We start from the raw sequence: 15740 nt of genomic DNA on the forward strand, positions 1-15740 counted from the left end.
ATAAGTTAATATTTTCATTTATTTGGTGGTAAAATAATCAGTGTTTTCATATCAGGTGTTTCATGATACACAGATAATAATATTGTCCCTACGTATATCTTACACAGTTGCAACACCTACTTTAACGGCACGCGGTGTTCCATCAACACAGGAACTGACACGGGACTGAGTAGTGGTGCCATCGCCGGGATCGTCATAGGGAGTTTGATCGCCCTGGCTCTTGCTGGCGTCGTGATATTCGTCATCGTTGGGAAGAAATCGTAAGATATATTTGATTCTAAATATGGGCGACGAAGAATTGGCCATTAGTTGCGATAAATCAGTCACACTTAAAGAAAATCTTCGCGAGAAAACACTTTCACTTAGGTTAGGTCTGGTTAGGTTAGGTTAGGTTAGGTTTGGTTGTTATGGGACTGTTAACGTGGCCAAAAGATTTAATAATATATGCTCCAGCTCTTTGTTGTTACTTGTACTATATCTTCCCAGCTACCATCACAACTCCTTACGTCACCGAAAAAGAACATCTAGGATATATGAATATTTGTCGACTTATAATTTAATCGGTAACCAGTATACTTAGGAGATTAAAATGATTTTATTCTAGAAGGAAACTCTACTATATCAGACAGCATTAGTGAGGTAAGACATTAAGGGAGAAGAGTAAGTTTCTATATTTTTTCAGTGACGAGTTAGCGAAATTCAGAGGTCCTTGTTGAGACACGCGGATCCTAGCGGCTGGTAGTGAAAGTTACGATCTATAATAAGAACTGAAATGCCGATAAAATCTTCTTGGATAATCTATAGAATGCCTAGTGTTCGTGTGTGTGTGTCTCCATGCACACACATATATAACTATGTAATATGGCTCTTAAAGATGGATTATAGATGTTTTCTGGATCAATTATACCACCTACATAAGAGGAATTAAATGTTTTATCTATTCCTCAGGCCGCCAGCGAGTGGTGTCAGATATGTCGCCTCACCGAAGAAAACTGACGAGACCGATGCCAGTTTCATGTTTGCTGAACCAAGCACCAGTCAGACCCATCCTGGTGAGAGCTACCTACTGGAGGATCTCGATTCTCCAAACTATCCGACACAGACAAAAAGTGAAACCGATGCATAATATATCTATCGCTGAGGTTTATCCAGACCGTCTAATTTGTCGACTGGTTTTACACACACATTGCTTGTCAGTTGAGTTTGGCGAGTGTAATATAGTGCGAATTAAGACTGATGGCAAAGTGACTAATTAATACCAAAGGATATTAAAGAGGACAAATTTTGGTATATATTTAAGGGTCAACTCAAAGGTTCAAACATTACTATAGTTTGGGGAGCCCATAAACACTATACAGTAGTTAACTTTATTTATTCACTTTCACATAACTTAAAAAAAACACCTTTACTCCTTAATGGATTATCTGGGAAATATAAAAACAAACATAACCGTGTATATACAGTCATCACTATAATATAGTTGCATCACTGAATATATTAGAAATTAAAGATAAGTATATAGAATCGTGAAAGCAATCGTTCAGTTTCATTCTTCACTGAAAATTGTATTAAACATCTAAATTGTATTAAAGTTGGTATAGTATTTTGTGTTATTTGTTCAGTACTGTTCAATGTATTGTGTAGTGTAGGGTTTTCTTCTGTATCATAAGTACATAACGGATAAAATCACCTTTTCTCTACAGTTCTAAGCTATGTAGTATATGTGTATTCTTGGTGTGTTGCTGAATAATTATGTAGTTATTATAAGACTTTTTTAATAAAGCAAAAACCTTTATGATCTGTGTAATTTATACATATATTAAAAAAACATAATGTATATATATATATATATATATATATATATATATATATATATATATATATATATATATATATATATATATATATATATATATATATGTATGTATATGATTTATCTGTCTAGATTTAGATTTTATTTTCATCACATATTTCTGTGTAACAGTCACTTCAGTCCCTGACTCATACCTCTGTAGTTTCGTTTTCTTTGAAAAACTTTTGACATAGAACACGATAATATGATGGCTAACAAAAGTATTTGTACAAAATAATAAGCCCTGATTAAGAAAAAATAGGTAAGTCTTTTTGGCTACTGGTATATATATTCTACAGCTGTTGGATTCGCAAAGAACTTCATACCATAGTACCTAATTTAGGATTAAGGAATGCACTGAATTACATTAGTATTATGTACTGTACTTCTAATATATTTTTGGACGAAATCATAGTGTCTACCCTAGTGTTATATAGTTCAAGACAGTCGGCACATAAATGAAGATCTAGACACTTGGTCCTGACGCCTTAGAATTAAATAGACTTTTCTTAACAGCGAGGTTTTCCCATGTGCAGCAGCGACGTAAGTACACCTTTTCACATATCCGTTGAGACATTGTTACCTAACTATTTGACAAATTTCATAACCGAATGGCAACAGAAAACATATCGAATGACAATCTAAAATAACTGTTGGTGGTATGTCATTCGCCAATTGTTACATTCTCAAACTATATGTAGACTGTCCGTTGATTGTTCACGTCTGTCAACTTCATAACTTATGTCAATCATTTCCGTTAGCATGAACAAACAGTTATTTTAGATTGTCATTCGATATGTTTTCTGTTGCCATTCGGTTATGAAATTTGTCAAATAGTTAGGTAACAATGTCTCAACGGATATGTGAAAAGGTGTACTGCCGAGGATAAGGGCTGCTGACCTCCATGGCTTACGCCAGTTTCCGAGATCAAATCAAGATCTATTCTCGATAATGAAGATATTTATATAAAATCAATATTGAGCCACGTAAAATAAATAAATTTAATTATTTAATTATTCGGTATCGTACCTTTAATAAATTACTTAAATGTAATTTTTTATTGATGTTTATATTCGTTAATACATCTGATATGTTTGCTTACATTGAACAGTCTGTTTGCAAATGACGATTGACGAACACTATATAGCTCTCTACAGAATGTGTGTGTGACAAGGAGCTGTCAGAAAAATGACAATCTTTAGAAAATTAATGCAAGAAAATTACGGAGAAAGTGAGACTGCCAAGGGGACGGACTACAGACTATTTTGTGTCACAGCAGCAATAGCAACCATCAGAGGCTGGAGTCCTGCAGTTCCCTTCTCTCCTGTGTTCACAGCTCACGTATGTTTACTTTCAATATGAATTAGTTGTAGATAATTATACACGTGTTAGTGCCCATAGTCTGGTTTTCCAAGAAGCTGGATATTGAATTCCGTAGTGTATACTTTATATTTGTTTATCGTTCTAATGACTGTAGGTATTGCTGTTGTTATAATGTTATTTATCACTGCGCCTCATCAACGAAGGTCTGTAAGCGTCAACAAGGTTAGTAATATTCTAGCTTAGAGCAACAACATTAAAAATTATGAGATAGAACTCTGTGGGTGATGCAGCGGCCAGGGCTTTATTTACACGACCCAACAAATGAAAAACTATTATTTTACCAATAACTGTCATGTCATGCTGGGTCGAATTATTTTCTTGTAACACTATTTTTTAATTCACAAATATGTCTAATGTCTAGTTTACGAATTCGGGAGTATGTTTATTAGCAAGTACGAGGAGACAAGATAATCCATTAAGAAAGATGTTTAAAGCAGGTGGCGCTAACTTAACCCCTACTGACACTACACTCCCAAGGCAGTTTTTAGCTAGATTATGTTAGCTTGGTTTGTGGCGTCTATAAAATATATAATTCAATTGTCATATTCGTGGTAGTTTAACATTGACCTTTTTGTGTGCATTAGTTTGATACTCTTGGTAAGGAGCAACAAATTTAGTAAGAATTTTCCAGTAGACATGATATTGCTTTATCCCCTCTTCTCTTTTAAGTAAGTCTTTGATGATGTGTTTAATTACAAATCAGATAATTAAATGAATGATAAATTGAAGCATACAGAAAAGGCTTCTCAGATAATGACCCAAATGTCGTCTAACTATTGTCGGGGCCAAAATGTTGATACTTAACCCTAGGCATTCTCCCATAAGGCATTTTTAGTTGAGATGGTTCCTACGCCTTCTCTCCTGTGACTGCCTGACCATGAGGTAGTTTTTAGCATTTAAGAGGGTAACATTTCCGTATTTTCTCGCTATCAATAAGTCCTCGTGAGTAAGAATTACCCTAGGCACTTACAGGCGCGGTGGAGGAAGTGGTGCCAATATGATATCTTGTTGCTTAAATTACCATGGCTTCAGGACTGGCTGTGTAACTGACAAATATACCCTCACGCCACCTACACTCAGTGGCTGATTCTTGGTCACCCGTTTTCTGTTACCAGGTGTTTTAGTGACCTCATTCTTTCAGCCGACACCATAACAAACACACTCCTGTCACCTTAGATCTCTACTGGATGCTAATGGAAGAACTTAGTCTTGGGTCTATCTCAGGGAAACAAATTTAATCCTCTGGTCTATGGGTAAAATCGTTACCTGTATACTTGAAACATTTGTCACTCTCAATGGGTCGCAAAACACCGTAAACAGCCTTGTAACGAAAAAAATATACCCTGTACAAACGCTTAGTCTAAATTTTACTATTGCCATATGAAAATATATATTGAATATACTGTTACTACTTAGGATTTCGACTTACAATAATGTATTATGATCCCTTTGTTTACAATATCTACGGGCGGAAGGAAATACATACATAAATTAACAAAACCACTACGTATTTGTAAACAGCCCCTTACTACTTGCTAACCAACTTATCTTAAAGGTTTATTAGTTTACTTGAATTTTACAAAAGCATATTCAGTATTTCTCCCAGCACGGTGGTTGACTCAGACGCTCGACTCCCAAGTGCTGGTAATTACACACATTCCGGGAATTAATGTTATTATACTTTACTTAGGAGCTCCCCAGGTGTAGTTACTTCTTTTATCTGGTTGACGTAGTAACCTTGGTGTAGTTATCTTACACCTGCAACGTGTTTAACGCTCGTAGAGGATGTTATGGTTGTTAATACTCGTAGGCTCGTAGCGTCTATGGCAGCCTTATGCATGATAATTCATTTTAATGTAATAACACCCAAGGGCAGGACAGTGATGGGTCCGGGTAGGGTAGGGCAGTGTGGGGTGATGGGCAGGACAGGTCAGGGCAGTGTGGAGTGGTGGGTAGGACAGGGTAGTGTGGGGTGATGGATAGGTAGTGAATTTATTGACCCAGAATAATGCAAATGCAAAATGAACAACAACGATACTAACTGCATCTCTCCTGAAGGCAACTGATAAATCCTTTTAATTTACCTCAAGAAAATGATTAAATTTGCACGAGTGAAGGTTCCTGAGGGAGGGTTTGAGGCACCTGTGACTTACATGACCATGATATATATAATTAACCATATTTCTTGTATTTTAACACCGAAAGATATAGTATGATAGATGGTTTAATTTTTTCACTACCTGACAGGATGGGATTCAGTTCAGGGAGGAGGAGAAGGCAGTCAGGTGTTCACTTAAGATAGTCAGGTGTATATATGTATAAAAAAAATTCACAGTCTGGTTGGGTTAGTTGGAGGTTGTGTGCTGTCATCTTGTATGAATCCTGGATCTATTTAGAAACACGATGTCGCTGATGTGCTCCTACTTGGCGTATGTAGGGAAAGTTGATAACGAAGAGGGTTGAGTTTGGTGATGCTGTAAGATCACTCAAGATATAGGGTAAAAATATGTGGCTGTAAGATTCGAAATGGAAAAAAAATAACGCATTAAGATGGTCAATGTTAGAGTGATTCTGCTAACAAAACCTCTACACAATTGTATTTTTTTTAAGTTGACAATCTGTGGTTTAACCTGCCTTATCAATCCTTAGGTATGTGTCGTTAATCTAGTCTAGGTTAGGCTAATTCGTGTTGTCTGAAAAAGAAAAAAGGATTTAGCCGTCCAGTTAGCGATATTTTTCCCAACATTAGAAGTCGTATTACACCCCCCCCCCCTCCCCAACCCCCAGAACCTCAGAGACACCCGTGTTAAACTGAGGTCGGTAAAAAATAAAAAATTTCACGCTTACGTCAGCAATATGTTCGCAAGTTAGCTGTCATGCTTATAAATAAAACTAGGGAAAGTGACCTCGTATCCGTAAATAAGTTTTAATTACCCGTAATGCTTAAGACGCTCGCTATCCTCCGATAGACGCTGTTATATAATTCGGAACAACACGACATGATCACCAGCTTACGGAAAAAAAATATAATAAACAGATTTTGGCATATTTTTCATCTATATTTCACAAAGTTAGTTGTCCTTGAAGTGGTTTAAGAGACAGCTTTCATTATAAATCGTTAGGCAACACCACACGCCGCCGCTGACATCGTTTTTGCGCCCCGATGTTGTCTGTTATCCGGCCAAAACACGCGCTTACTTGGTGTTGATTCTCAGAGGTTCGTGCTATGAATAATCCTTGTAAGAGAAGATGTAAGAGTGAAACTACTTAACAACTATAGATAATGGTCACAAGAATATATAAACATGGCAGATTCTTATCCTAATTAAAAACTTAGCATTAAAATTAAAGTATATACAGTATAGACTCCTTGGAAAGAATCAGTACGTCAATTTTTCGTCCACTCTTTACACCTATAATTACGAGGATTATTCACTCAGACGAATCTTGTGAGTCTGGACCTAGTCCATGTTGAGCTTCGCCACAGTGACACAGTATGAAGCTCTTTGTTGTACAGTGCACTCAAGATAAGCTTCTGCTGACACTTGTATGATAAACATCGACTGTGTTTACTTTCTCTGTGGTGGTTGAATAATAATAATAATAATAATATTGATACTGTACTACTACTACTACTACTACTACTACTACTACTACTACTACTACTACGACTACTACTAATAATACAAAAAAAAAACGTGGCCTCCAGCCTCCCCCAATAGCCACACCTTCGCCGCTATTTTATTACCTTAAAATTAAATATCCTAATACATAAGTAGCCACCCTTGCTGAGTTGAGTTAGTTAAGCCGCAGATCTATGCGGCATTCAGTGACAGTTGCCTCATAGTCAATATCTGCAACTGTTGTCGGCTTTGGGGCCGATGCTCTCGTTCCCCTGAGGCAGAGTAAAGCAGACCTAAGGAGAGAGAAGGACAGTCGACATCTCATCCAGGCTGTAACATAACTTCTGGGCTGCTGCTTCTGTTCGGAGATCACCTCCGCGAGTCTGGCGTAGAAGCATCTTGCACTTGGTCCCATCCCACCAGAGGTTGTGAACACCAGAGTGAAGCTGCCTTGATCAACGTTCTGAATTCTCTCCCCGTATGTCTTTATCTTGTCGTTCTCGTTCCTCCTGTGTGCAGCATCGAGGGTTAAGTTACGGTGACATGCGGCCATGGGATAAACAATCCTGATGTCGAAGAAGGCTCACTATCCCAGCGTCCAGAATCCTCGAGCACTGACTTCAACACGAGCTTCGTTGGATGTATTTGAAGTCCTATGTTGGAAATTCTCACCGCCCAATGGAAGGAGGGTCGGTTCTACCCTGACATCACGACAGACTTCCTTCAACATATTTGCTGTGAGGTCCCTTACTTCGTCGAGCCTCATGCATATGAAGCCCCCTTTCTTGTACACCATGACGTGATCGACGTCATAGGAAGAGCCACACACGCATTGGGAGGGCAAACCTTCTACTGTACTGGCCTACCGTACCTTAGAGCAATGGCATCTGTAAATTCTTGTTTATTGAGACTGAAACCATTTGCCCTTATCGGTAACGTAGTTAACCAGTTCGAGGCGCCCACCTCCTGCGCTATCGCTACTTTTTTTTCTTCAAATTCTCCGGGACTTGCAACAACAGTTGCTGCAACTTATCACTTTGGCCGTGCTGTCGTTCTGTCGTAATGGACCGTCAAATCTTGTTTACTTCGCTGGTATCCACCTCACCCGTTGTGTTCTACTACTACTACTACTAATAATAATAATAGTACAAATAATAATACCCAAATTAACATCGCTAAACGAGACACTAATTAGTGTACGAAGTGTAATATTTTTGCGAGCGATAATTACCTCATTGTTCCATTAAATGAGCGTTTATTTATCATGTGGTAGTAATGTTTTTTTTTACATCACTCATAAACGGTCAAGACAAATTAAACAGTACATCCTTCCTTCCTTCCTTTCTTCTTTCTGTTCTTAATTCGATGTGACAGGAGGACTGGATGAGAAAAGGAAGAGGAGTGCAGTAAACAATATGGGGTAAGCGGTTCTGGGGTGGTCCTGGCGGTTCAGTGGTCTCAACTTAACCTAATCTTTGGAGTAATGAACTACCGGACTAGGGAATTATCGGACCACTGAGTCATTGGAGGCGTTAATCCTGTAAAAAGAGGGCTGGGCTGTGGTGTTGGAAAGTAAAGTGACTCACAGGAAAATAATATTAGCGATAGAAGTCGTTGTGTTATTAAGTATTTTGAACAAGAGCTCCTACGCTATGTATCCTCGGGCGCTCGTATACATACATATATACATTCCTGAATCCACATTTGCAATACATATCCATGATCCAGTATGAAAACTCGTGTTGAAATAAGTGTGTATATAGACACAAATGTACAGATACACATAAATGACGCACACTTACACAGTTACACGCGTACAGGTACACGAAGGTAAGAAATGAGAAGCCAGGAACTGCTAAACACATACAATAGTAATATAGCTGTGTGTGTGTGTGTGTGTGTGTGTGTGTGTGTGTGTGTGTGAATATTTGTTAGTGTTAGTTCTTGTAGTGGCGGTGATGGGTGTTGTCAGTAAGTGTATTAGTTAGTGTTGATAATGAGGCAGTTAGGGTGGAGGTGGGCGGGGACCTAGTGAATCAAGTGGTGGAGGAGGAGGAGGAAGAAGGGAGGACTACCAGGGCACCCGGGCCGGGCCGGCCTCCCAACCCACCACCAGTCTGGGAGTGAAGCGCTGCAGCGGCCACTCACTCAGTGGTGTCAGTGTTGTCTGTGGCGTCGGGCGGGTTGGTTGTGTGTACCTCTCCACCACCACCACCTCCTGCAACACTCTACCACCACAAATATTTCCTGATCGCATAGGTTGCCTCAATGCCCCGCCTGGTTCGCTAACTGGAAAATATTCTCGATTAGTTATTTTTGAAAAAATATATATACCACACTCGGATTAGAATAGTTGCGATTAGTGTTTTAGGTAAAAAAAAATTATTGGGTAATAGTCCAAAGTTTTTCGTTTATTGGTTGGGCGGTTATCGTGTTTTCTCTCACTTACTCTTTTCGTTTTCTCTTCTGCGCGCGTTTCCTCTCTTCTCCCACCTGCTGGTTCCCTCCTCCGTCTCCGCCCTCTCCAGGTTATTTTTACCTTCTCGAGAGAAGTCTAGATGACTCTAGCGCCTCAGCTCAGCGCGTAGTTATAGGTTTCGTGGGCAGCTGTGTCGCTCGTGTGCCCAGTACTGTGAAGTGCCGCCAGGAAACAACGTCTAAGCTACCAGGGTGTTCCTCTTCAACCCCCTGCCTTCTACAGCGTCGCCATCAGCAGCAAGCAGCCGTCCTCAGCAGCAAGCAGCCGTCCTCTTCTTCATCTGCCAGCTTGACCAAGGTTAGTGGGAGAGGTTGAGGTGTGTGGCAGGCTGCTGGGCATCTTCATGGCGGCGTCCACCTCTTGGAGTGCCCAGCCCTAGTCACCACGCGGCGGGTTGCACTACCATTACAGAGTCTATTGTCGTTTGTTACCATATTCACCTTATGCTGCCGACAGTACACATCCTGACTGGCGGAAGTGACTGCCTGGTGATCATAATCGATGGTATGAAAGCAAAGTCGTGGACGTATTTAGGGTTGTGACCGAGGTGGTGCTCGGGTAAGAAAAAAAAATAAGCAGAATGAAGGCTTCTCGGTAATTAGTTTACATCCCAGAGAAAAAATCATTGTGAAGGCTAAAAGTACATATGTGCCATATACAGGTACATTATACCAGCGTGCTACTGCTGCGGTTCCAGTGTACTCGGGGACAGTGTTCGAGTGTTCGCTCACATGTAGAGGAGCGACTTTCACGCCTCGCTGTCGACTGCTGTAAACGTTTCTTTTGCGAACATCACAGAAATCACTGCATGAAAATAAAGCTATCTTATGGTAGTTTTCATCTATGGTAATTTCTCATGAATGTATTGTATCCGGTCTTAACACACGAGGTGAGAGGGTCGGGACGAGCCACCGGTGCCACTATTTTGGGTGGGGTGCCAGACCAGCTCCTCAGTTGCCAAGCGTCATCTGCCGATACTTCGTTGTTATGAATATCTAGAAACATCCTCTGGTTTAATACATGCATTAGGTTTCACAACCTTCATCAGAAATATCTAGAATTCGGAGTATTTCATGACTGTTAATTTGGGATTGTAATTATGGATTAAGCGCCAAGTTTTGCTATATCTGCAGAACGCTGCGTTATGACGGAGGCACGAAAGTTAGCTGTCGCCGGACTCGTACGATTTGCTCATTTGTGCCTGATGTTCCATGTTGAATGAGAAGTTTGGCACCACTAACTTATCCCCAATGAACCCGAGAGACCAACACGGTGTGTGTGGGAGGAACAATTGCAAAATGTTTACGGTAAAGGAGGAAGGTCTTACCGGTTATAGTTTCCCTCAAGTACCGCAAGGTGGACGTGTGCTGCTGACCACATGACCCTCACGTCCTACCTTGGCCGAGTACACACCCTCCTGCAGGCGTTATTGATACCCTGGAGACAGAGCGGGAAGAATTTTGCTTTGAGTTGCACACAATGTTAAGTGGGTGTGGGTAATACCAGTGTGTACACGGTTCTGAGGTGAATGCGCTCATTGATCTGCCAGGCTTTGATGCTGGTGGAGATATAAAAAAAAAGACACCTATGTTGCAAATATTTACCAGACTAGGACTTCTCATAGATGCATAGCGGCATCTGCTGCTATCGTGTAGGAGATAAATTTCTGACGGAGACGGCGAGGCTGCATGATGAAGCTGCTGCAGTCATCCGCGTGATGGTGACCGCTGGAATGCAGATATACAATGATGATAAGTACCCGACTCTTCTCATATAAATATATCCAAGAAGTTCACTCGTTCTCAAGATTATTAAAAATATTTGTGTACGTTTTTAATGTGAGGTTTGGCCTGCTGGGTTGATGAATGCCGGAAATTCGGGTCCGCTCCGTTGCAAAGGTCCCTCTCAAGTTTGTTTACATTTGACGTCACTGCTGTGTATAATGCGTGGTGGAGAGTCAGGCAGTACTGTGTGTTGGAATGTTCAACACTACACCCTGCCACTCTTACACTGAAGGATTTATTATTAGTGTTATTTATTTACGTATCTACTTGTGTGTTAGTTTTAGCGGGTTTCTTGAGCCTCTGGAACACTCGACTTAGTAGCAGGGGAGAGTGAGGGAGGAAGGAAGGTTTATGGACAATTACGGGAGGACGAGAGGGTGAGAGGCGAACCCTGGTCATTAGGAGTCACGTGACCCGCATGCACTGCCACCAGGGAAATAATTCACTAGGGGGAGTGGGCTCTTGGTCCTTGTGGCCCGGTGGCTGAAGGGTCATTTTGTTCCCTCCCTCCCCCCGGGGATAACAGGCCACTCCCCCTCTTAGTGCATTCTAGACTTCACCCCCCGCACGCTCCCAGGGGAAATATACTGTATAATAAAGTGATAAAAATAAATAAAATAGCATCTTTATTTTGTGTTATCTATTTGCAGTATATGTTTAATAAATAAGATATATTTATTCTGCGTTATCTGTCTGTTTGGTGATAAGCTTAAGCAGTAAAAAGTTAATCAATTCTATAAGTGAAACAATACATAAAGGTATTTATCTTCATTTTCGTTTGTTTATCTTTCAATTTTGTAATAAATATTTAGGTGAAAAAAATAAAAGCTGTGAATATATTTTGATTAATCTATATTTGTTAATAAATATATAAGTTGAAAAAAAGTTAAATAGAGAAACTATCTTGATTTCGGGTTATCTATCTTCCTATCTAATAATACATCTAAGTCAGTCTCGAGTGCATCTCTATGACGTATATATGTCAGTCTATTTCACTATCTTACTTTGTGTATCAGTATATATCCGTATGTATATTTCTCAGTTTTATTACCTACCATAGTTGTGTCTCTGTCTTTCTGTTTCTCAATTCTTTACTTTACTCCCGACGTACAGGTAATTATCCCCAAATACTCTCGGTAAAGGTGGAGTTTAGACTCTCAGACTAATTAGGTTTATGGCAAGTTTGTTTACATAATTAGTGAACATTACTGAGTGCAGAAACTGGCGGGGCGGTGTTAGGAGAAACGAATTTAAACTTAGTGAACTTCTTTAGAATCATGTCTGCTGGGACCATATGAAGATCAGAGTTGTAGGCGACGTCATCTGTAAACAAGCCGACAGCTGTGAGACTGCCACACCACACCACTATCACACTATACCACACCATATCACTATCACACCACACACCATGCCACACCACATTAAATCATTTATTAAGAGGACACGAACCAAGCTAACCTAACTTAACCTAAAAGAAATGAACAACGATGTTTTTTTAAGCTCAGGCAGGATGGTATGGTTAGGTTAGGTTAGACTAGACTAGATTAGATTCTTATTCATCAATGGTTTAGCGTCGTAGGCATAGACTTACACACGATCAATATATGAATGGCTGTGCCTTGTCTCCTTATTAAACCTGATTCTTAGTTCATTATCGTGTTTTTTCTCTTGTCCTCCGCCTAGATGTGTTGTCAGAAATAGTGCTTAGTAATAAAGAAATATATTGGTGTAATGGGTGTATATAAATGGGTGTGTATGTAAATGTGTGTGTATATAAATGTGTGTGTATATAAATGGGTGTGTATATAAATGGGTGTGTATGTAAATGTGTGTGTATATAAATGTGTGTGTATTTGAATGTGTGTATGTAAATGTGTGTATGTGTGTGAAACCTCGCACTTGGATTACGCAGTTCAGTTCTGGTCACCGTACTACAGAATGGATATAGAATCCTTAGAAAGAATTCAGAGGAGAATGACAAGACTAATCCCGGGCATTAGGAACCTTGAGTACAGAGACAGGTTAAAGTATCTTAATTTGCACTCCCTCGAGAGACGTAGAGTGAGGGGCGACCTGATAGAGGTGTATAAATGGAAGTCAGGGTTAAACAAAGGTGACATTAAAAAGGTACTCAAACTATCCAACCAGGAGCGAACTCGAAACAATGGTTTTAAATTAGACAAATTTAGATTTAGGCGTGAAATAGGTAAACACTGGTTTGGAAACAGAGTAGTGGATGAATGGAACAAGTTACCAAATATCATCATTAACTCGAATACGCTGGATAGCTTCAAACAAAGGTTGGGTGGGTATACGATGATTAAATCTTAACGTAGCAAAGCAACAATCCACATTAGCTCAGGACCTCCCTGGATATACGAGCGATAGGGGTTGGGTGGAAACGGGATTGCTCAGTATGGGCCAATAGGCCGGCTGCAGTTTCCTCCATTCTTATGTTCTTATGTAAATGTGTGAATGTAAATATGTGTATATCAATGTGTGTGTATATAAATGAATATTGTAGTTATGTAAACACTCGAGGAAAAACTTGAAGGTGACTGGAGGAATGTTGATGATAATAATCCTCTATGGAGTGGATGAATCTCGGGGGATGAATTACCACTGGAGACACCTCATATTATTTCACCTGAAGATTTGACCACTAACCTAACTTAACCTAATCTAACCCAACCCCCCTTTAGTGGTGTTAGATCAATCAGGTCACGTACAAACAAGAGAGCATCGGAGGCAACAATATAGAGGAGTCCCAAACATTATGTCTCTTGTGTGTGTGGTAAGTCCTCAGATGATTAGAAAGTCACGTTTGGGCGTCACAGTTCATGTTTATGTCACGTTATTAACACGTTTAAAACCCCCGAGAGAGGCATGGTGGTCCAGGTCAGGTCACCTACGATGTAATGTTGAGTTAGGTGTCACAGAATCATGTTAAATACTCGTATGTCTCTTGTTATGTGAGGTTATTGAAAATTAGGTTAGCTTAGGTTTGGTTTGGATTAGTTAAGGTTAGGTTGTGTTTATTTGGATTAGGTTGGGTTAGGTTAGGTTAGGTTAGATAGGTTTAGGTAAAATCTAATTTCTTACCCAATACTTAGTTTACGATTCTTAACCCAAATCCGACCATTGACTAAAAGCTTTAGGAGAAATGAAGCTTAATACCGTATTGAACGTGACTTGGTGACCCCCAGGGCAGCTAAGCTTCTCTCATAGGCCACCAATTGCACGGGCTTATGAGAGGTCAACTATCAGAGGTCATGAGAGGTCACTGTTATTGTGTTAATTTTCTTATTATTATTAACAAGTGGAAATTAAGTAAACTCAGTGGCCTCTTCAGTCTGTCCCAACGGAGAGGGGGGTGGGAAGGAGAAGAGAGAGAGAGGGGGGAGGAAAGGAGGTACGAGAGAGGGAGAAAGAGAGGATGATAGGGCCGAAAGAAGGGCGAGAGGAGGGAGGCAAGAGAGGGGGAGAAGGAAAAAAGAGAGGGGAAGAGGAAGGAGATGAGAGGGAGATGAGAGACAGAGAGGGAGAAGGAAAGAAAAGAGAGGGGGAGGGAGATGAGAGAGAGCGAGAAGGAAAGGAGGTAACCTAGCTTAGTCAATTCGTATGTGATTATTTAGGTTGTATCACAAATCTGTAATTATAACCTTACAACATTCATTAAAAAGAATCGATGGAATTTGCGTTTATTAATAGCAAATAAAAAATGCTGTTTCATGTTTATAAGAACGCACCGTTGTTTGTTTAGTAATCCAGAGAAAATCCTGTACATTTATAAAAACGCCCATTCATTTGCTTAATAATCCGAAATAAAACACTCAGCGTCACAAAAAATTCATGACACTAAATTAGTCTCTATATTTACAAACACGCAATGCCGGTTTGTTTACATGTCGGCCTTTTTATGTTTGACGTGTAAGAGAAGGTGGGAGGGAAAGGCCCACGTCCAGCTGACCTTGGATCATCCTTGTTGTAGCTTATTATTAAAACAGTCATCGATCTGCAGCCTACACGACTACACCCCCCCCCCCTTTCCTCCTCCTCTCTGTTGAAGCCCTCACTCTGCCTCCTGTCGCTGTCTTAAACAAACCTCTACAAGTGAAAGGTCTGGTTGGCTGTCTTAAAGGAAGTGGCTGTCGAGAAGTGTTCAGGTGTGAGTGTCCTGAAATGGCACAAGCTGTCTCGAGTCGTATTTGGCACGTTATTAAGGACTAGAGCAGGTCCTGGGCCGATTAGAAGGATAATCACCCCTTTAACACTCGGTCAACCAGTCATGATGAGGGGGAGGAATGAGGAGGGGAGTCAAGAACACAAGGAAAAGGAGGGGGGGGGGGAGGCACTCAGGAAACGGGGGAGGGGAGGGAAGGGAGGGGGGAGTAAGAATATAAGGGAGGGAGGGATTGAATTCAATTTGGAATTTTGCCGCAGACAGCAGTTAGTTTATTGTGCACCCCAGACTCGCCTTGTGAGCAGTAAAATAGAGGTTGTGGCAATAAATATTAGAGTATTCAGTACAGTAGGTGTTGACTTATCTACCAGGTGCACAATGTTGATACAGTCTTAATGTATCAACCATCTTAGCCTTAGTAATAAAGTGTTCTGTT

The 15740-nt window shown here is 40.3% G+C and overlaps 2 protein-coding genes across 6 annotated transcripts in view; both read left to right on the forward strand.

The window, feature by feature from the left end:
- LOC121871067 (MAM and LDL-receptor class A domain-containing protein 2-like) overlaps window positions 1-1795 on the forward strand; it is a 33018-nt gene extending 31223 nt beyond the window's left edge. Inside the window, exons 40-41 of the mRNA XM_042373178.1 lie at window positions 108-260; window positions 949-1795. Coding sequence (XP_042229112.1) covers window positions 108-260; window positions 949-1126 — 331 coding nt within the window. The 3' untranslated portion in view covers window positions 1127-1795. The remainder of the gene's footprint in view (window positions 1-107; window positions 261-948) is intronic.
- Window positions 1796-8986: 7191 nt separating this feature from the next.
- Window positions 8987-15740, forward strand: part of LOC121871068 (SET and MYND domain-containing protein 4-like) — a 128070-nt gene continuing 121316 nt past the window's right edge. For 4 of the 5 annotated variants that reach the window (XM_042373179.1, XM_042373181.1, XM_042373183.1 and 1 more), the window contains exon 1: window positions 8988-9634. The gene's annotated coding sequence lies outside the window, so the exon portion shown is untranslated. Of the gene's footprint in view, window positions 9635-15740 lie in introns of all 5 variants that reach the window. The other variant, XM_042373180.1, reaches the window with a different exon arrangement.

This window comes from Homarus americanus, unplaced genomic scaffold (genome assembly GCF_018991925.1).
Source record: "Homarus americanus isolate GMGI-L3 unplaced genomic scaffold, GMGI_Hamer_2.0 scaffold52512, whole genome shotgun sequence".
Taxonomy (NCBI): Eukaryota; Metazoa; Arthropoda; class Malacostraca; order Decapoda; family Nephropidae; genus Homarus; species Homarus americanus.